Raw genomic sequence first — 23,492 nt, forward strand, 5'->3', positions numbered from 1 at the left:
CTTTACAAACTAGATTTTGTGTGTTGCATACTAGCGAACAATGATTAGAGTGGGCATTACGAAAGCCCATTGCAGCCTTTTATCTGTTATTTTTTTTCATGACAATGCTAAGACAATAATTTCACCTATAACTCTGTCTGTTCTAAGTTAGAATATACACACTGCAGTCAGCTGAAGGAGACATTTTGGAGCTCATATGATGCTAATAGGGGATTTAGTTAGACGAGTGAAACATCACAATGCTTTTTAAAATATAATATTAAAGGTTGTTTTTAAACAAGCAAGAGTTTAACATTTGGTCTTTCAACAACTGTAACTCAAATATTGCAGATATAATTTTTAGATTAATTTCCCCCAGTTTAAATAAATAACGACATTTCTTTGTCATCTTATGTCCATTAATATTCATGAATGCAGACAATTTGTTTCTTTGTGTTACAGGTCATTAAGCTATGGTGCCATAGGAGTTATTGTTGGCCACGAGTTTACTCATGGATTTGATAGCAATGGTAAGCATTTGTCCATATGTTGATAATTTTGGATTTTTTTTTCCCAAAGTTGATAGGTTAGAAAGCAACTTGTATATATCTCTCAGCTTTTTTTAATTATGTGTGGTTTTTAGAATCAGTGCTGAATTGTGTGGGGGGGAAAAAAAAGAATTTGTATTTTAAAATTTATTTACAAACAATCTTTTTTGTTTGAAATAGATTTTGTTTGATAACTAGTGATGCAAGTTTGTTGCTTTCTGTTTGTTGTGAATGGAAACTAAACCAGCAAAAGATTCCGAAAGGCAAAGGGATAACTTCTGATTGATAAAAATTACTTCCAAGAAAACATTTCAACTTAGTTTTGGTGTTGTATTCAAAAGACAATTTTGTAAAAATATTAAAATACAACACTGGAACAAAAATGGAATAGAAAACATATTACAAAATATTAAAAAAAGAAAAAAGGAAAAAAAGAGTGAATGAGAAAGAAATAAGTAGTCTGAAAATGTCAAACCAACTGTCCTGAAAAACTGAGTTGGACATTATGGCCATGTAGCTTTGACTATCTCTGTAAAGTGCTTTTAAAAATTGCGCTCCTGAGAGAGACATGAGGAGAGTGAGAAACATGAACTTCCTCCTCCAGGGAGCAATTCTGAGTATCTGACTGACATATCGCTCTGATTTACTGTTTAGAGAAACCTCGTTCCACTGAAAGTATTGTGAGTTTAAGAAAAAGCAGGCTTTTAACTTACTGTCTACCTAAAATTAGGTTGCTTATGTTGTGTTACTTTGAAAATCTTTAAAAAAAGTGAAAGGAAAACCTTGTATCTTGTTGGCACTGCCCTTGTATCAGCAAACACTCAACAATGGAAAAATGTTTCTTCTCAATCTTTCTTGTTATTAGTAGGAAAGTATGTAATCTCTACCATGTCTCCAGCCTGTCAGAGTGGAACATAAGATTTGATTCCCTAAGCAGATTCTTCTTGCCCAGGCTCTTCCCTTCCAAATATACAAACAAATACATCTGTAGGGAATTTGACATCTTGAACAAGAAAACATAGAGGAGAAAATGGAAAGAAATAAAAAGGTGAAAGAAAACATCTTCAATACTTGGTATGCCTACTGTTTGCTCCTTAGCTCACTTTCCTGCAGTTGTAATGAAGAATCAAATCACAGAGCAATCCACATGGGCAATTAAACCTGCTCTCAAAAAATGTTCTAATGTATCTTGTGTCTGACTGGCTGGAGATGCGATGGATATTAGATGCTCTCTGACAAATTAGATGGAGAAGGGACCTCAGGCTGTCTTCCACGAGCCATCACTGAAACTGTCAGACTGGGGAATAGGATGTATGTTCTCTCCTTGCATCCATGAACAGGGTTCAAATGTTCTGGCTTTGCTCCAAGGCAAAAATCTGAAAACCTCAGAAATTTGCATGAAATGGATTGTTTTTTCTCATCTAGCATATAATTAATTAATTAATAATAAATTGGTTATCATGAGGTTTGCAGAATCAAAGACATGGGCTGAGGATGAAAAATACTCACAATTATACTTACAAAAAAGCTCGTATGCCTCTTACACTATGTAATTATAAAATGTACTATAGAACTCATTAACCACCACTATTTTTTTCCTGAAAATTGAAATTATGAAAATAAATAGAGTGATAGCTTTTCAACACTGACTTGAGTGGGATCAAGATTTTACTCTCTGATCTTATCCATTTTGGACACACACTTGTCTGAGTACATTCATCTCTCATTTCTGTTTAGGTTATAGATTCCAAAACTTGAAAACTATGGTGTTTTCTCCTACAAAATGACTTGGATTCTTTTTCTCTTTTTTAAGGTCGGAAATATGACAAAAGTGGAAATTTAGATCCTTGGTGGACAACTGAATCTGAAGAAAAATTTAAAGAGAAAACAAAATGCATGATTAATCAATACAGCAATTACTATTGGAAAAGAGCTGGTTTACATGTATGTAAAACACAAGTGACTGAGAGCAGTTTTCTTTGGTTTTTGGTCTTTTTTAATTTATCTTCTTATAAATGCCAATATATTGGGATATTAGACTAGCAACTTAATTTCTCACAGCAAATCATTTTTTGAAGTGAGTAATTGTGATAAAAATTATCTGTCATATCTGATTAGTCTAGTCAAATACCACTGTTCACACCCTGGTGACAGCATTAAACCACTTTTCCCCATCACATTATTTTGGAGTCAGAAGAAGAGGATGAAGCCACTCAGCAGGGCTGGTTTAATTACTGTAAACATGTTAAAAATCTTCTGAAGATAAGATCTGTAATGAAAACTGAGTAGTCACTCTTTTTAAAGAGAAGACTAATAGTGTGTTTTATAGATTTTTTTTTTTTTGCAATTCCACATGTTATTTATTACAGCTATAAAATGAATACATAATCTCTACTTTATTTCTTCCATATGTGCATGCAGACTCAATTTGTATCTCAAATGCAGGAGTATGATAGCAGTAGCTCCCAGAAAAGGACTGAGAAAGGTTTCTGTTTCATGGTCTATCTAATGTCTGTGGGCTTATTTGAAGGTGTGCACATTAAATAAGTGACCAAAATAAAGGATAAATAGGATAAATCCCAGAGCTTCAGAAATCAAGTTGAATTCCAGTAATGTTGTCTGGGATATGATTTTAAGCTTAATTTTCAGGATAAAACATATACCCCACCCCTACTCAATTCTACCACCTCTACTTACAGTTTAGAATCAGAAATGGAATTACATCTTTGTCCTTTAAGAGTAGAGGTCACATTGAGTACTTGGCAATAATGTTGCACTTTTCCAGGTTATTTGTATTAGTCTCAGAGATAACAAAGCTGTAGTGTAGTACTGTCCAAAGACCAACAGCTCAAACTTGAAGTACTTCTAGTAAACTAATTTACAAATAAAAATTCTCAGGCTCATTCCTGAATTTCTGTAGGAAAAAAAAAAGTCAATGCAGAAATTAAAGAAAGTCATTAAAATCTTCCCCAAGGATGTGGCTGAGCCCTTCCCATTCTTCTGCCATTGGCTTGGTCATCTTCTTTGCCTTTTACAGTGTCTCTTGAGTTGGGTAGATCTGAATTTCCCTCCCACTGTAGCTACTGACTTTGAAATCTGTGGAAAGGCTTTCTATAGATCCTGTTACACACAGCCTTGTCATCCACAAGACTTTTTCCTCTTATTTCTGTGAGATAACCTAAAGCAATTTTTGATGACAGAAGAAGAATCTTCATATGGCATCCTGACTTGTATCAGAAATACAGTGAACTGCAGGATCAAGGAAGTGATTGTCCCCTTGTACTCAGTGCTGGTGAGGCCACTGCAAATATTGTGTTCGGTTCCGGGCCCCTCACTACAAGAAGGACATAGAGGTACTGGAGCGTGTCCAGAGATGGGCAACAAAGCTAGGGAAGGGTCTGGAGAACAAATCTTATGAGGAGCAGCTGAAGGAACTGATGTTGTTTAGCCTGGAGAAACCTGAAAGAGCATTGTAGTGAGACAGGGATCAAACTCTTCTCTCCAGCAGTGAGTAATAGCACATGAGGAAATGAGTTCAAGTTGCACCAAGGGAGGTTTAGATTGGACATTGGGAAGAACTTTATTACTGAGAATATTTCTAAATTGAAATGGGCTGCCCAGGGGGGTGGTGGAGTCACCATCCCTAGAGATACTTAAAAGACGCATGAGGGACATGATTTAGTTTAGTGATGGGCCTATCAGTGTGAGATTAGTGGTCGGACTTGATGATCTTAAAGATCTTTTCCAACCATAATGATCCTCTCCTCTCCTCTCCTCTCCTCTCCTCTCCTCTCCTCTCCTCTCCTCTCCTCTCCTCTCCTCTCCTCTCCTCTCCTCTCCTCTCCTCTCCTCTCCTTCCCCTTCCCCTTCCCCTTCCCCTTCCCCTTCCCTCTGTCATATTTTGGAGCTTCTAAATGAAGATCTATATATGCAAAGACCTTTTTTTGACTGTTTTTGAATCAATATTCTACAGGTTTTTGCATTTTCATTGATCAAGAAACCTATTTGCTCTTTTTCTTTCTGATCCAGTTGACAATCAAAACATCTCCAGAAAAGAAGAGCAATGAAAGAAAAAGTGGATATAGAAATAGCTTCAGAATGTTGTAACCTCATAAACTCATTTGATCAAATAAAGGGCTTATCACCGTCTGTGAGCCCTGTCACGAACTGTCTGCACATAGTAGTCTCAGATACTTGACCTTAAGCTGCCTGAGATCAACAGAAAGGCTTCTTTCACTTATTAAAGTGACCTATGGCCCAAGTGCCAGTGCTAGATTGCTCTCATCTTTTACTCTAAATCAGTCTACTTTACAAACCCACTGTGTAAGAAAAATGTATGAGTAGGTAGCCCAGAATAAAAGGCAGCTGATATGTGTGCATATTCCCTGATCTACTAGCACCTTTTCTCCTAAAGGCCTCTCTTCCACCTCCCTCTCCAGCCTCCTGAGGGGAGGGAGGACTGTTTCTATTTCTCCTTTACTACAGCCTTGAGTATCACATTGGACTCTAAGCACCAAGCAATATGCCTTCTGTCCAATCTGGGTGCTCATCTGCACTGAGTGGTGAGACTGTGCACACGTACATAGTTATCTGCTAGGTGCTTCTATCTCTTCTTCCCCATTTTCCCCTCTTTTACCATCCTGCAAGTAAGGTGAGGTCTGATACCAACCCCCCTGTATTCATCCATGCAGCATGGGAGAGGCTATCATCAGAGGATCTGCAGACCAGCATTGACTTTCAGAGCTCAACTGTACTCAACTGTCATAGTTTTTCCTAACCAGCAATGAAGCACCATGACAGTCTCTTGCTCACTGCCCCTTATCCACTCCCACCTTCCTTAGGACAGTGGAGGCCCCAGCGAAATGGGAGGAAGAAAGATAACCAAGGATGTTGTGGATTGAGACAAAGGCATGGAGGGCTCACTGCTAGTTACAGTTCTGGGCAAAACAGACTCCGCTACTTGACTTAGAGAGGAAAGTAGGAAAGTTTATTCTAATACCTACAAGCAACAGAACAGAACAAAAAGGAAAAAAGGGAGTAGGATGATGAGAAAATTACAAGCAGCACTTTAAGATCTCTCTCCCCCATCCCTCCTTTCTTCCTGGGCCCAGCTCACTGCTCCCAATATCTCTACCTCCTCCCCCCTCAACGGCTCAGTGGGGCAGGGAGTGGGGGATGTGGTCAGTCTCTCACAGATGGACTCCGCTGCTTCTCTCTTCTCAGAGGACGATTCCTTGCATTCTTCCCTTGCTCTGATATGGGGTCTTTACCATGGGACGCAATCTTTAACAAATTTCTCTGGTACAGGTTCTTCCCAGCAACTATGGATTCTGCGAATACTGCACATGGGACATGGCCTCCTGTGGGCACAGTTGCTGCCCCTGGTGTGGGGTCTTTTACGAAGTACAAACAAATCTCTGCTTCACCACTCCTCTCCATAGGATGCAGGGGAATCTCTACTTCTCCTTCCCTCTTCCCTCACTGACTTTGGGGTCCAAATGGTTACTTCTTTCTTTTTACAACTCCTTGCACCACCACCAGCTGGAAAAGAAGGAAGGACAGAACAAGATGGAACAGAAAGAACCCTCCTCTTCCAGCTTCTTCTTAAAAAGTGATCACTGAGGCACTTAACAGGCTCAGCCCTAGAAGTGGGTCTGACTCAGAGCTCAGAAGAGTTTTGAGCAGCTTCTTACAGGAGCCATCTTTACAGCCCCTTCCCTATTACCAGAAATAGCTGCATGTCAAGCCATGACATCAACTACCTTGCTTATTCAAAGCACAGCAGAGAGCAGAAATGCTTAAATACGTATATAGTTTGGTAACACTAAGACCTTGGTAGGCTAGGTGATCAGAGGTAATACTGCACTTGCAGAAATTAGGATTTCTTCATAAAAATACTGCTGTTGGTAACACTAGAATACTGACTTTCCCCCACAGTTTAGATGGCACTGCTTCATGCAATATATTCTTCTTGCTATTGCTCTTGCTCTTGGAAGCAATAGTCGGGAAAAACTATGTGAATATCCTTTGCAGCTATTTATAGAGCACTGAATATACTATCAATTTCAATTCTGTCTCTGACAGCTATTTTTAGTTATGACGGTTCATGTTATGACTTAAAGGTTATTTTAAGATCCCAGTAGAATATTGTTATGTAGAGAAACAAACTTTTTAGATAAAAGTTTAAGAAAGGGTCTACTGGGTCTTACATGTAACCAGATAAAAGCAATCTTCAGTGGAAGATTATCGATGTTCATGTCAAAGATCAAGGACTGGATTCTTGAGTACATTTTATCTACTATATTTCGTCCTACATAGTTCTAGGACCAGAGCCAGGATAACTCATCACAGAAAATTGTTTACTGACAGTTTTCACATCAAAACTCAGTTTTCTTAACCAGATATATAAGGGTTGAAATTCACTGAGGTTGTTCTCATCTTTTATTATTATTTCCCCTGTTTCTTGAAGTTGATCAAGAAAGAAGTTCAGCAACAAGTCAAATGTCTGATGTTCTTTCATTCTGTCAGGTGAAAGGCAAGAGGACTTTGGCAGAAAACATTGCAGATAATGGAGGTTTGCGAGAGGCTTTCAGGGTAAGTAGATGAAAAATATTGGAAACAGTATTATATAAACTGCCCTCACAAAAAAACCCAAAACTCCCATGGTTAGCTTTTTCCATATTACTGAAAGGCAATTTGTATCTTTTTCTTATCAGGCATACAGGAGATGGATTACAGAAAAGAGGGGAGGAGAAGAAGAGCCTTTACTGCCAGGTCTTGAGTTCACACACAACCAGCTTTTCTTTCTGAGTTATGCCCATGTGAGTAGTACAGATGTGTTTCAAGTCTCCATCTATTAACCTGCACAATATGTAGTGAAGAGATGAAACTGTTTTGTTTCAATGATCTACAGTAGCCAAACACAGACTTTTCAGGGTATAAACAGAGACTTCTTCTCATAAAGCTATTATTTCTTTTCATGTTTTCTTTTTGTCTTCATCTATTCATGATGCTAGAACTGTTGCATTTGTTCTTGGTTTTGCACAATACTGTCACAACAGCTCTTTCCTCTTACTGATTCACTCCCTATATGAGAAGTAAAATTTGGGCTATAAAATTTTGCCCATCAGTTGAAGGAAAGAATCATTTAAAATTGAAGAAATAAGACCCAATACAGCCATTTCTGAAAACCATTTATGTCATGAGTCAGTGTAACAATGGATGGCCACTTCAGTTGGATGATTTTGTCCAACAAAAAGACTCCACTTCAGCCAATGATGTTTCACGCTGTGTCTATTTTTTTCTCCAAAAAGCCTTTGCAGCTGTAGGGGAGATTTGAGGGTCTTACAGGACGGCTGCAGTAATCGTATGTCCAATGGACCCTCTGAGGGGAGTAACATGCACCCTGAGAGCAGTCTGTTTCCACAGAGCTCAAGGCAGTCAACAGACTCATTCAAACCGCCAGGATTGTTTTCATCCAGGAAAAAAATCACACTGAGGTCCATATATCCTATGGGCAGTCTTACTTAAAGGATTTTGTTGACAGGAAAAGTTTAACATGTGGGCTTAGGTAAGGTAGGGGCTGCTTAAATGAGATTTTTCATGCAATGGATACAACATAAGAGGTTTACAGAGTTGTACAAATATCCTCTCAATTCTAATCGTGTCAAGTATCGTATCAGGAATAGTGAATTGGAAACCACTAAAGAAAACTTGAAAGATGTGTAATTTCAGAAGAGACTGACATTTCAACATGGAACAAATGTGTCAGATAATATAACTGCACTTCTAGAGATGGTAAACATCATTACGTGTACCTTTTATATACATTACATTTGAGACCAAGAAGTATGCTTGGTAATTATCAAGGCATGAGATGCTGTAGCACAAGCTGAAAAGCAAGCTACCATTATAGATAATTTCAAAAAAAGAACTAGTAAAGTGTCTATGATTAGATGATGGGAACGAGTGTGTGGAGAATAATAGTAGGCTGAGACTAGATCCATTAAGGGATTTGGAAAACAAGAGAATAGGCCAATAGAAAACTGCAAGTTAGCAAAGGTGAAATAGAATAACAATTTGTGATGTCTTTCCATTTTGTGCATTTTGGAAGAATAGGCATTTTAAAGACCAGTAACATTATGCTTTGCTTTATTTACAAAGTCATCTCAAATAATGTGCCTATTTCTGCTTTTTATCTTTTATTAGGTGAGATGCAACTCCTTTAGACCAGAATCCGCGAGAGAGCAAATATATATTGGAGCTCACAGCCCTCCTCAGTTCAGGTAGTGCAAATAATGCATTTACTCAGTATACATCCAGAATCAATCACTGCAGCACACAAGTACAGGAATCTAGCATGTTAAGAGGAGTTTAAGAGCAAACACAGAATTGGAATGTACTCTTGGACTGACTTAGTTTATCTTTATTTATGACAAATGAAGACAGGAGTATCAGGCTGTTCTTCAGCCTATAGTGCAATAGTTTTTAATAATTCGTATTCTTGTTAAGATTTCACTAAAATAATAATCCCTTGCCTTTTAAAGTCCTCAGATTTATTTACTTATATGTATATTTATATAAATTAATCATTACATAGTCACATTTCCATGAGATGGTGCAAATCGAATTATACAGAGAGGCCTCGGAATAGACCATTCATGAGGGAAACTCGTGAAGGAATCAGTCTAATAAAGAACATTCCAGAGAAAATTAAATGAAATTGCAGTCAAGAAAACACAGACAAAGCTTTATCTTAGTTTCTACGTGAGATACAACAGGCTTCTGTTTCAGACTTGAAGAAAAACCGTGGAGCTTGTATCTTCTTGCAAATCATATCAGCTGGGCTAATTGTATTATCTATTTCCCTCAACTTCATTTCATTTATGTCCCAAGACCATTATAAAAGTGGTACAGCTCATTTCAACATTGCCAGCTCTTAACTTCCAAAAAGCCCAAACAACCCTTTTTAAAGTAATTGTAAAAAGTAACTATAAAAGATGATAGAAATGAGCAACACATTTCGTGACCACAGGTGTATGAATCTGAGCTAGTCACCAAAGGATCTCTTCACAGTCAAAAAACAACGGGCATTTTGAAAGTGTATATGTGTGTGTGCATGTGTGTGTATACAGGTATACATATAAAAACCTTCTGTAAGTAATAAATTTAGATTACTTAGACTTTCCAAGTACATGTTTCTATTTACTGTCAAGGAAGACCAGGATGTCATGTTTGGGGGAAAGTGTCTCCACTGCAGATCAATGAGATGAAATCCAGACAGCCCACTCTGATTCCACAGTTAATGTGTGGCAATATCAAACCTTGGGTACTTTGTGCATGGATACATAGAATCTTTTGCTGGACAGATTCTGGTTTTATTTATTTTAATTGGCAGATTTTCAGTATTAGTATGTCTTTGCACTTTTTGAATGCTTGTTTCTGAGTGAAATCCCTGTCATGTCAGGCAGAACTCCCACCACCTTAAGCAGCTGTTCTGCATGACCAGCTCTTGCTGTTCCAGTCACTGAATACGTATTTGCAATGTTTTTACAGTAAAGCCATTTATTTTATTTGAAGCCTAACTTGATTTTGTAATTCTGTATACAAAAGTGACCTTTAGACACTTTGCACCAGCTGACTGTAAATTTTCTTACCCACAGAAAGTCTAATCAATGTAATAAGAATCTTTTCTACCATGCTGAGCTATGCTGAGAAGCTAATTGTCTGCAATGGAGAAAAATGCCTTCCCACTGCATAACAGAAATCACGGAAAGGCATACAATCAATATCTCAGTAGATATTTTTCTGCTTTTAACTCAGGATGCTGTTTAATGCCATTGCAAATTTCAGGTTAGTAAATTCCAAAATGCTTAAAAGCATAGGAAAAATCAGCAAACAGCACAATCCAAGTGTAGCAATGGTAAAATAATGACTTCTGACAGCATGAAATAGTACAGACATGAAAGCAGGAGCCATGGATGACTGCATACAAAGAGCAAGCTCTTCTCTTATGCCTAAAGCTGCCGGTTTGGGATGCAGACACGTTGTCTAGCTTGTGGGCATATGCTGCTCTTTCAATATCACATTATCTGTGGTGGAAGCAAGAGAGCTTGGGAGTTGGTCAGGGCAGAAACCTCAGAAAATGTACTTCCAAAATATCAAAGGAACTGGGATGTTTACAGGTGTAAGGCTGAATTGGCCAATAAGAGAGGCTCTGCCTGCCCCCCAGCTTCAACCTCCAAGGTCCCAAGGAGCCAGTGCATGTATTTATGTGTACATGGGTGAGCTGAGGATTTTGTTGCAAGAATATGGCTATCTTGAGCCAAATCAGAGCGCTTCTAGCACAACCACAGTGTGAGCATCCATGCTTCTGCCTGCTAGACTGCAGGATTTGGCAGGTGTTGGAAGAAGGATTCCACCATGGAAGTCTACTGCTGATCTCTCCCCTTTGCTGCCAATGGTCAGATGAGAAAATTGTTCTAAACGATATAGTCTCCACAACATGCAGTAGTCTTTTGTTGACTTTCTAGCAAAGTTAAGATGTTCCTCATAGCACTGAATGAAGCAAGATTGTCTTCATATTACCTTTAACTGGGAGTACTTCTACCAAAATTTTGGAGTTTATTTTTGGAAAAATGACATGGAAAGCCTGAGAATTGAACCTGAGTGAACACGCCAAAACACTTACAGGTCTGTAGCATTTAACAGAAGGCAATCTGTACATCAATCACTTTTATCTTTGCAGAGTTATCGGTGCCATGAGCAACTTTGAAGAGTTTCGTAAAGCTTTCAACTGCCCAACAAATACAACAATGAACCGAGGGGCAGAATCCTGCCGACTGTGGTAGATGTCCCTTCCAGGTCATCTGTCAAGAGGGATCTGCAACGTCAACTTCTGCACCTGGGCTCAAGCCCACTGCTAGAGTCTCCAAATAACATTCTGCAGTCTTAAGAGGTGTTTCTTCGACTGTATCTTCCTTATCAATACTGATGACCTGCATGGGTCTAATCACTCTCTATTCAGAGCCTAGAAATACTTGAAATAGGAGAGGATAGGTTTTCTTCAACAATAATAATAAAGGAACTCCTTTTGTCCATAAAACTACTCCTGCTCAACTGGACTTCAACTGCTATTGATGGATAAGTGCCATTATCAGTTCTGATTCCTGATTTATAGTTGAGCAAGAGATAAATACTAAAATCCACTTTTAAGCTATTGCTCTGTAGGGGTGCTTTGCAAAATGCTCCCACACAAAATTTCTTCTTTCTGGATGAAGAAGTTCATGAGACCTAATATAAAGCCAGCTCTGATCTGCTGTACGATACAGCATTTTCATAACTTAAACTGTCACTGCCCAGCATGCCATAAATGACATTGCATGATATAAAGACACAAGACATTATATAAATTCAGTTTAATATGTGAGATTAGTGCCTCAGGTTTTGGAACAGTTTCAAGCTGAGAAAGCACCTCATGTTTTCCATCTGCTAGGAATAAACAGAAAGGGTACTTGTCAGATTGTGGCCTCTTCTAATTTTAGAACAGCTTATGATAAAAATCAATACATAATGAAAATCTGATACTTGCAGAGGGAATTCCCAGCATCATGATACTCAGACATATTACAGCACTTATTCCTGTTTACAGTGTGAACAATTTTTTTTTCTCAAGAGGTGATTTTTACCTTGTGATGAAGGTAGCTTCACCTACATTTATTTTCAAGTATGAAATACGATGTCAGTTTTAATTTAGGGATTTCTTAATTTAGGGATTTCTTAGTGTCTGGGTAAGTAGTGTATGTATTTGTCCTCATGTTCTGGACAGGACAGAGTGGCCTGTGTTTTTAAGGAAAGAAGAATATATGAGTGAAAAACGGTATCAACAGCATTTGACTTGTCTGGATAAAAAAGTGTGATTCAGGAGTAGAGGACTTTTAAATACATCACACATGCAGATTAGTTCAGTTTTTCATTTGATTTCTAACAATATTCATAAGCCCCATTATTTATTCCATCAGAACAAACTTCAACACTTAACTATTCCTAAGGGGGGAAAAATAAAACAGGCCTTTCTTCTCCAACAGAAAGATACATATTTAACTGGTATTTATTTATACCTTGTGCATTATTTCATTTTTAAATGGTGGACGTTTCAAATTGAGAGTTTCTTTAGACTGATTTAATTACTACACCTCTATATATGTCTCTGTGTGTATGTACTTTTATGTATATGTATACAAAAAATATATAAAATCTTCTATTAGCTTAAATGTTATTTTGTCAGTATAGAAATGTTAGTAAGATAAACTTTTTCTTACAAGGATTGGTCAAGTAGTGTCCAAAAGTCAATGAGAAGGGAGAGTTCAACAGAAGCTAAGTTTTTGCAAATAGATTTTGTTTCCCATGTTTCTTTATAAAGGGGGAAATGTAATTCATGGAAGGAGACAGGCACTCAGGCTACCTTCCAGAGAGGAAGAAGCAGACACACCCGAACTCAAGGCACCGTTGCCACTTCTTAGAATCAAAATGTTACATTTCAGGACCAGGACTTTCTTTTTTTTAATCTTTCTTTGAAAAAGTCAAAGTTTTCTTAAGAGGAAACACAATTTTGCACCCTTCAAGCCAACTCTGTTCCTAAGTTTTACAGTTTGCCATTTAAACTGACATTTCTAAACTTTTTTTCCTGGAGATAGTTTTCAGATAAACTGTGATATCAGCATTTTCAAGGAGGCTTTTCTCAAACAAGAAGGCATGACTCTTGAGCAATGTGATGCTGTTTGCTTACTAATGGGAAAGTTCCTTATCAGGTTGAGTACTATATTGAATTAATCCCTGTGTTCATATGAGCACTGACATGGCTTGATGTTGGCTGCTTTGGATCAACAGCACAAAGTTCAGGGGTGACATCGTGACCCCATTAATGGTAATATCAATACGGTCGTTGTCCTCGGAAAAGCCAGGACATCAACTTAAACACTTATCTAAACTTTCTAAATTGCCAGACTATGAAAAGCTGTTTTCACAACAGTCAACTTTAATTTTTCTAATTTTATCTCTCAGATCATAGATGCATTTACAAGAGCTCTTCTTTCATGGTTATTTTCCAGTGGGACAGTTTCTGTCATTTTGTGGTTTATGAGGTTGTTTCACTGTACTGGATAGCAATTTCTTCTAAAATGCCTGATGTTTGCTGCCTTAAATGGCACTCTTGCTGCTCCTTGCTAGGCTCAGGTCTTTCATGTATAATATCAAGAATTTTTGAACTGTGATATATGTATTTCCAACAACAAGGAACAACCGCTAAACTGTTTCATTGTTGATAGAGCATTTCCTGCAGCAGGCAGAGGGAGCCGGTCCTGGGCTGGGAGGAACAGTGGAGCACTGGAGGGTTTGGGGGCAATTCACTAGGAGAGAGGAAGAGAGGATATCACCAGATTTTGTACTCTGTTTTTAGCAGTTTAGAATGAGCCTACGTGGTTCCAGGAAAGCCAGAAGTCCTTGCTGCTGACTGGCACATTCTTCAGTAGTATCCTGGTTTGGGGAATCCTTGCTATTGACTCAGGTTTTCAGTACTTTGGGCTTAGGTCTGGCATGTGCCTACATGAAGATCCTGGCCTACCTTACCTGCAGGATTTTTACCTCAAACCAAACAGCTGGTGCAATTTGAAGCTCACTTTGGAGTCCGCTGTTTAGGTATGAGTTGGAAAGTACAAGATAATGAAACACATTCTTAAATCTTGGTCATTAAAGATATCAAACACATAGTGATGGTCTGCAAGAGCTCTTTTCTTTGTCTCTGTTTTAGCAGACTCCCTGACCTTGCTTTATTTTCATATTGTGCCTCCTGGATCTATGCTATCACTGGCTTGTTGTGTTGCTATTAAGCTCACTTATTTCAACTATGCAAACAGATTCTTCATCTATATGTTCTTCTCCCAGAGCTTTTGAATTGTTATTTTTTTTAATTGCGAGTAGTATTGTGCCATGTTTTTTTCCTGTTGACTCTATAATCTTCTCTTCCAGTGATCAGAAACGGAAAGATCACCTATAAGCAATACATTTTTATCTGTGTAAAAGTGGAGATATTTTTTCTACTGTATAGACATAAAGAAACAACTTCTACTCCTGTCCCATGTCCCCATCTTTGGGTCCTGAAAATATATAAACCTTTCCTTTCCTTTCCTTTCCTTTCCTTTCCTTTCCTTTCCTTTCCTTTCCTTTCCTTTCCTTTCCTTTCCTTTCCTTTCCTTTCCTTTCCTTTCCTTTCCTTTCCTTTCCTTTCCTTTCCTTTTACATTGTATTTGTGCTGATTGCATTGTGAAAAGGTTAACGCTTTACACATGTGGCTTTCTAAAATGGCAGCTGTGTTAGTCACCTGTGTAAACTGCTTAGGTGAATAAGTCCAAACTATGTCTGGATACTGAAGGAGCGAAAAACCCAGTTGCTTTGTTAAACTCTGTCTTGTGTCTTCAACATTCCTTAGGTATGAATGCTTTCATGGTACTAAATATTTTAACTTTCTGTTGAGTATTATTCAACATAGTAGAGGCTTAGAAGTATATCTCACAACATTGTTTTATATATATATACAAAAGCCTGAGAACTCAAGAGACAGAACTATAGTGAGTTAAAGTATAGTGAGTTTATGTCTTTTTAATCTGGATTTTAATTTTACTGTCATTCTATTGTACTTTTAAATTTTTTTCTTCTTGCATAATAAATTGATTGACTGTTTCAAAGACATTTATATTACCCAATAAAAGCCAAAAAGCTAAAGAATTTTTCTGCAATATGACAAAAGCTACTTGGCCTATCACTGTCCAATGATACAAAGTTACCTCTGTAATATGTAGTCTTTATAAAATGTAATAAAAAGCATAATGACAGATTCTTAAGGCTACTGTTACTGCTTGACAGGCTAAGAAGGACACCCTCTCTCGGAGATGTCTAGCCCTCTTCAGCCAGAATTTATTAAAGCTCCACTTGCTTCCTCCAGTCTGGCAGAACCAATTAAAATGAATATAGGATGAGCTACTGTGGGCAAAGGCTGGATGTTGCAGAAATTGCAGAAGGGCAGTTGGCAGAGCTGTCCAAACCAAAAGCCACTGGAGCATAAGAAGAGGTGAGAGAAGATCCACCTTTGTCAGCCTTAGCGCTTCTCCTTTTGCCTCAATTTATTCTACCTCAACCTCACCTGATTTTTAAAGAGCTTTTAAGCATTTTCCAGAAGTGTTTTCAATCAGATAACCTTAACACCATGCCTGAATTCAAACTGCAACTCAGAAGTTTCCTGGCAGCACAAAAGACTAGTTTCAGTGCCTTCCCAGGCTGTGGTGTGACTGCAGGTGGCTTAGCTCACTGCTGTATCCTCACTGTGTACACCATGAGTCTGACCAACCATTTGTTTAAGGTGTGTTTGGCCACGGGTACTGTGCCAAGTTCATATACATTACCAAATGGGCTGTTCTGGGCTAAGTGACTTATTTTTTGGTCTCTGAGCAGTTTTCTGACACGTCTTGGCTGCCATAGGCAACGATGTTGGCCCACCTAAAAGAAGTAAAAAGCCTGTGAGCAGCAAGGAGCAATTGTACCTGGTGGGGATGATGACTGAAGCTGGCTTTACCATATCTTCTGTATGATGCTCTGTGGCGACTCAGCCTCTTAAAACCTGTAGCTTTGTGCAGGTAATTCTCCACACAGCTCTTGGGTTTTTGGTTGATAGGGGGATTTTGTCTTTGGAAGCTTACATCAGTTCTGTCACCTACTTTACTACACAGTCTTGCCAACATTTCTACAGGCAAAAGCAAAGCTTTGTGTGGAGGAAGAGGAATGAGCAAAGCAAAGGTTGTAAATGAAACATGAAACCAGACTCAGCACAAGAAAAATGGATTTTTCTCTCTTTCGTGGGGTTTTCTGAGCTTACTCACATCTTGGAAAGACATTTTAACAATGGCTATAGATTGCCCTGAGGAATTTGGGGTTTATCTGCTACAGCAAGAGCCTGCTTCACTAATCAGACAATATAATCCCATTTAAAATGTAATATATATTTTTTAAAAAAGATAAGAAATTAAAGATTCCTGTGGGATTCTCCAACACAGTATTATGTTTTATTAAATATGACATCAATTAGAAGTTACTGAGAATCAAGATAATGCATTACACTAATTTGTCATCAAAGATATAAAATGATATCATTTTAATCATCTGTAAGCACTACAGCTGAAACAGCTTTATGTACAAAGTTAGATGCATATACAGATGCAAACATTAGCTGTGGGTGTGAACTTAGATGCAGATTCTTAAAAAGGTCTCTAAAAATTTTATCACATCCATGTCTACTGTTTGAACTGCTGAAAAAGAGACTTATTGAATAAAGCCTGGGGAAAAGATTTAAAAGGGGTTTTAAAACTTCTTCTATCACAGGTTATTTAACATACCAGCACTGCTGTGAGTAGCACATCTTTGGTTGTTATATATGGACAATACGTACTATCTGTCTGAAATGTGAGTAGCAGAAATTTGAATATAGGAATCTGAAAAGAAATCATCATATCGTATCATATCATATCATATCATATCATATCATATCATATCATCATATCATCTTACTTCAATATCAGGAAAGCATTTGTGTAAAACCAGGAAGAAATACTGTTTTCTCAAATACAACAACTAAGGAAACATGAATATATGCCATAATTTTTAAATTAAAAAAAGTACCTTTTTAGAAGATACAGTTACCCAACTGGGACAGGGTAACAGTTCACAAAGTTACTAGATCATTTCTGACAGGAGAAAAATGCGAGTGCAGGAGTCTTGTCTACCTTTGTAACACATTGGGGATTATGTGGGTGTTACAGCTAAGCCCTCTGTGGGAGTCCCAGTAACATATCTGCTAAGAGCTCATCCCATCAGCCAGGGGACTGCAGGGGCTGTCTATCTTTTCTAGCATTCCCAGAGCCCACATACAATGCATGTGCTTTCATGTCATTCTGCTGGAATAGGACTTCAGTGGTTTGCACTAGAGAGAGGAAAACAACATAGAAAGTAACCTCTGAATGGGGCAATAGACAAATTAGAAATTATTTTCTTTAGTATTGTAAATCGTTAAAAGATTTTACAAAGCATTAGTACAAGTACTGCCATAAAAGATAGTGATATGTGGGCAGAGCACAGGAAGTCTATGCTATTCAAGTCTTCATTAAAATGTCAGAAATATGAGTTATTTTTTTTAAAAATAGAGTCCTAGGGTAAAACTGTGACCTCACTGACTTCATTGGGTGATTAACATCTGTGGGGCTAGTATTTTACTCCCTCTGAACAACTGCACATAGACAGTACTGATTTAAAACTATTTGGGGGATATGTTTTCCTGTAGCCAGAAAAAAAATGTCAAGCCTTCTGGATTTTCAAGAGCTGCCCTATTCTCAGTCATTTGCATGGGACTGACTCGGTTTGCTCTTATCTAGCAGGTATTGTAGTTTCATCTTTTTAAACAGCTTGAGTTATTTGGTCACTGTTTCACAACTGCAATGTCATTTTTTTTCAACTTGACTTTCCCAAATAATGCTCTATTAACATATTTCTATAACATGATATGTTATACCTAGAAGTGTAGGCTTATTTATGTCACTGAGACATTTTTGTCTTCATGATGAAACAGAAAAGTTTTCTATAACTACAGTGACAGGGAAACCCGACAGTGTGGGTGGCAGGGACAGTGCTACCTGGGTGCAGGATGGCCAGGGAGGAGGTGGGTGGCTCACTGCCAATGGGGAAAAAACCACTTGGCAAGAAGGCGGTGAGTGCTTGCCCTCTGTACCTTGCACTACATCCAAGACATTTAAATAATCCTACCTAAAAAAAACAAGACATCTGTTGTCTCAACCAAGAAATTAAAGAAAGTTTATTGTGAAAATCAAAATGGTGGGAAAACCCAAGCCTTCATACTGACTAAGGTCAGTAATTAAAGCATCCATGTCTTCCTTGTGCACACTCCAGCAGTCTTCAGCCATGGGCACCTGCAGAACCACCTCTGTAGGTGTGCCCTTCCCTTCCTTTTGAAATGACACAAAAGACTGGACAGGCTGAGTGAGGAACAAAACCCCCACCACGGGGAGAGCAGTGAAGAAGGAGGGCTCAGTAAGAAACGTGGCAGATTTTCACATGAAATCCTGCCCAAAGAGGAGTCACCAGCAACTCCAGCACCAGTTCCCACTTCAGCAGCAGGTGCAATTTGACTCTTCACAGAGTTGGATTTAACCCCATTTGATTAAACTTCCTGCTTCCTTAGGGAAGCCTGCCTGTGAAAAAAACCCTAAATGAAATGGGGAGGAGTAAGGGGCTTGGCCCAGAGAGTTCTGCCTTAGAAGTTGGGCACACCTTGGCTCACACAAGCACTGATGCAAGGACTGGTGTAAGTTCAGGTGTGCCACCTAACCAGTTGCCAGGGTTCATGCATTTTTCCTCCCTGCCTGCCATTTCACAGCCAGGTGCCAGGACCTTGTTGGCTTGTTGTCATCATCTCACCCACAGCAGCAGCAACTGCCCCACTGGAGCCAGGCAGTGCCAACAGAATCACAGACTTGTTTTCAGTTGGAAAACACCTTTAAGATCCCCTAGGGATGGTGTGACATGCTTTAGTGGTGAACTTGACAGTGTCACATTTATAGTTGGACTTGATGTTCTTAAGAGTCTTTTCCAACCTAAATGATTCTATGATTCCATGTAATGTGCATACATGCATCGTGATACACGTGTGGGATGTGTTCTGCCTCCAGCCTGCCCACTAGCTTCTCCTCATCCCCTCTCCCTCCTGCAGCCAGGTAACATAAGGCCGAACAAGAGTTGGAAGGAAGTGGCCTAGTCCCTTCCCAAGCCACCTCAGCTGGGCCAATCCTCTGAGGGGCATGACTCATGTCAGTGACTCATAGCAGCTCAACCCGGCCCTGGTCTAAGATGATGGAAAGGTGTCAGATCATTTTAGAAGCAATAGGGGAACATTTCTCCTCCTAGACTTGATTGAAGTAAAATGTCATGGTTGACTTCAGCCTAATAATTATTATTTTAGCTCTTCAGCTTTTGATAGAAGGACAAAATATTGAGTCTTCCTTTAGTGAACACTTTCATTATTCCAGTTGAGTTTTCCTTTGTTCTGCATTCAGTTCAGAAACAGCTGGCAGTTCAGGCCTGCTAGCACAGTATTCCTTGCAAGAACAGCATGTGTTGAAGCAATCACTGTGTCTGTATTCAGCATGCTTATTTGGCTTTGTTTTAATACATCTAGTAATAGGCTTTCAGAAGAAATGAAGGGAAAAGAATGATTTGAAAACAAAGCTGTTGAAAAGAATGCAATGTACAGGCAGTAGAGAAGGGTGTAATTTTGGAGGTCTGTGCAGCTGTTTTATTTCCTTAAAAGATTTTAATCAACCTGATTACACAAGGAAGCAAAGGGATTTTTAAAACAATCTGATGATAATCATCCAGAAGAGAAAATAAAGGGGTATTTTCCCTCTCTTGTATCCCTCAGTTTTCTTTTCTGCTTTTCATGTGATTTTTGCAAATAAAATTGCCATATTAGCTCATTTTAATTAAAAAACTACCCATGATAGATTTTTGCTACCAAAGTAATTTCAGTCTTTGCCCACTATATAATTTAATCAAAGATATCCTAAATACTTTCAAGATTGCCATGGCAGCATCAATCCGATTGCCATCAGTATAATGACTTTCCCAGTAGATTGGAAAAAACTCTGTAATTGGACATGGGCCCATACTTTCAAGTGGGATTGCAGCTCTGCTGCAGCCTTCCTCTAAATTTCAGGGTCTGATGTTCTTATCTTTCTCGTTGCGTACTTACTGTCATGACTGCAATCTTTTGAGTTGGGAGCAAAACAGGTGATCATAGAGCTGTGCTGCTGAGAGAAGCCACCTCTCTGTACCATCAGGAGCAACTAGTGGACCTTTCATCACCAGACAAACACAGGGCAATCACCCCGTGGTTGACCAAGCAACCATAAGACATACCCCTGCGAGTAAAGGATCACAGAAATCTCAAGAGATGTCGGGCTTCATGTGCTGCCTTGGACTACCCAGCTCCAATCTTGTTCTCTGTCTGCTTTTAGAGGTGTAAGGGTATTGAACACAGAGAAATTGCTGACTTCTGCCTGGGATTCAGATCTGTCTCTGTACATAACTTTTTTGGTCTTCTCTGTGTTAGAGAATTATAGTTTGAAGCTTAACATCACTTTTCCTACCAATAACAATGGTTCCCTAATTTATGTTGTGCTCTCCTAGGTTACCCCATGTTCAGCTGGAAGTGAGAGGTTTTGTTCTCAGTAGGACTCATGTCTCTTACCTGCTTCTCAAGTCTGAGCACTTGTGCTCTTCACATCAAATGATCTCTTCTAGGAGGTGTAAATGGCCCAGTTCTGTTGGCAAGTTGAACGTTCATTTTAAAAGATTTCAAATTACTTTCACTGTATCTATTAAAAAAACCCCAACAAATTACTAGGAGGAATCAAAGAGAGAAGTGGCATTTACTAATGGATCTAATTGAATGTCAGTCTAAAAGCCATTCCTTTGTTCAACCACAATGCATGGCCTTAATGGATGAATTAATGTGGAAAATTCTGTGGCTTTCCTTACTCAGATGTTCAGACTTGATATTCATAATGGTCCCTTATGGCCTTAAAATCAATGAACCAAAGAATAATTCCTATTGTGCCTTTTCTTATCCTTTGAGAAATCATTTTGTTTGTGAAATTCTATGCCTCTGAAAAATCAGATTTTCTTTCTTTTTTTCTACAGAGAATAACATTTCTGCCAAGATGATTTGGAGCCAGGTATTTTTAGAATATTAGGTGTTTTTTCAGCCCTCTTAAAGTGTTGAAACTTTTCAGAGCACAAGAAACGTTTGTGCTGGAGAGACATGATTTCGCAAGTGAAGATATGGGCTTATGAAATGACTGATCTAGGTTTGATATCTGCTGTGGAAGACCTTCATTTTAATGTATTTTCAGATCAATTTGTTGCACTGGTTTTAGATCAGACAGCAGCTCAGCATACCAAAGGTAAGGTGATACAGATAAGGTGGAACTGAAGGTTTAAAAGCCATTCTTGAGACATAGACAAAAGAAGAGACTATTTAAAAAGCAGGTCCTGTGTGGGATTTGGGTCAAAATATGCTGTAAAAATACAGAAAGATCCAAAATGAATCCCTGATGAAAGCCTCTTTATTTGCCAGGCAAATCTCCCAGGCCTTGACTGAAGTATTTTAGACAGGAGGACATCAGCCTGTATGAAACAAGAAACAGAAAGGTGATGCTCAAGCTGATGTGGGAAGAGGCTGCAAGAGCTAAAAAAAAACCATGCATGGTATAGAAGATCAAGATGATAACAGTCATATCATCCCAGATCAGCATTTTATAGGGATAATGGACAAGAGTGCAAAAGAGATGGTGTATAAACAAACAATTTCCAAGCAGTGTACTATTTTGCTATTTCGAGTTGGAATACAGCAAGAGACCTGCTGCCTCAGGACCCTCCCATGGAAAGAGCAGTGTGCCTGAAGGCAGGGGCTAGAGTAAGAGTCAGGCTCTTACTTGATTCTAGGCATTAATACAACAAGTAACAGATGTAAATGCGTGACAAGTGTGTGCTTTATTTTAGTGGAAAATGAAGTTTAACTGGAACTCTTCCCTTATGTATCAATGTAAAAATTAAAAGAAATAAAACATTTGCCATTGAAGGAAAAAGGAGATAATTTTGGCAATTTCTTCTCTTAGCTTTACAGTGACAACCCCAGGCTGGAAAGTCACTTGTAAAAAACAACAGGAGCTCAGGCAGTACCTCCTTTGTTAGTCACTGTTTTCTCTTCCTGTCATTTTCACACCTTATGTATTTAATGAGAAAATGTCACAAATTTCTGGTGATGAAGACAGTGAACATGTTGAACCCTCTACAAGCTACAGCATATTTCACACAAAATATGAAGATCAATGCCTGCCACAGAATCTTTACATAAGCGACCAAGAACACATTTTATTTTCTATTTTTTTATATTTACATGTCATTTTTCATTGCGAAGACAAATGGCTTTATGATATTTACTATTTTCCAAAATTTTATTTGCACTAAGAGTCTCCTAGGAAGGCCTTAGGGAAAAAGGATTTGAAGGATGTGGTGCTTAGTCCCCTGAGTGTGCACTCAACCATGGATTTTTAAATTTTTTTCCCCCCAAAGCTGTCTTTCATCTTTCCAATGATGCCTCACACTTCACAGAACTGGTAGCAATCCCAATCATCTGAATCCAATTCCAGACAGCCTAATTAATAAAGTGTTTATATTAATTCCCCATGGGGAAAAGCCAACAATTTTCCAAGTTAAAATAGATATAGTGTGCTGGCAGAATGTTAAAATACGACTGGTAATTAATACACACTGTGAGATAAAATATATGGAGTAGGAATCAGAGTTTGGGAAAGGATTTGAGAAGCACAGTAACAAAACAGAACAATGAATTTTCTCTCTCTCTGACGTCTTTTAAAATACAAATTCTCCATGAGCTGTTTAATTCGAGGATTTGAGTCTTCTGTGGAGAGTTGACATCTGGAAATTATCCCTTTCCATCTGGATGCTGCTCCCAAGTCTTGAAACATTTAGATGCATCTGGCTAGTTCCCTTGTGTAATTGGCTTCAGTGGTTTCTTCCTTAGAGCTTTTCTTCCTAACAATGGGATGAATTTAACTAATTTACTGTAATATAAGAAAACACTAAGGTACCAGAAAAGTAGCTGGAGCTTAAATCAACAAGGGATGTGAAGGACAAGATGGACTTCTACAACAAAAGTGAAAAAAAAAAAAAAACCTAAAGAATCTGTGAGCCTGCTGCTAAGTACAGCTAGAGATTGGGGGACAAAGGCCATTGAAAATACCAAGGCAATCAGTCATGTTTTGCTAC

General features: G+C 38.5%; 1 protein-coding gene across 1 annotated transcript in view; it reads left to right on the top strand.

Moving 5' to 3' along the window:
* PHEX (phosphate regulating endopeptidase X-linked) overlaps nucleotides 1–11,377 on the top strand; it is a 105,623-nt gene extending 94,246 nt beyond the window's left edge. The window contains exons 17-22 of the mRNA XM_061988589.1: nucleotides 442–509; nucleotides 2,341–2,471; nucleotides 7,056–7,121; nucleotides 7,244–7,348; nucleotides 8,736–8,812; nucleotides 11,275–11,377. Coding sequence (XP_061844573.1) covers nucleotides 442–509; nucleotides 2,341–2,471; nucleotides 7,056–7,121; nucleotides 7,244–7,348; nucleotides 8,736–8,812; nucleotides 11,275–11,377 — 550 coding nt within the window. The remainder of the gene's footprint in view (nucleotides 1–441; nucleotides 510–2,340; nucleotides 2,472–7,055; nucleotides 7,122–7,243; nucleotides 7,349–8,735; nucleotides 8,813–11,274) is intronic.
* Nucleotides 11,378–23,492: the final 12,115 nt, after the last annotated feature.

The sequence above is a fragment of the Colius striatus genome, chromosome 1 (assembly GCF_028858725.1).
Source record: "Colius striatus isolate bColStr4 chromosome 1, bColStr4.1.hap1, whole genome shotgun sequence".
NCBI classification, from domain to species: Eukaryota; Metazoa; Chordata; class Aves; order Coliiformes; family Coliidae; genus Colius; species Colius striatus.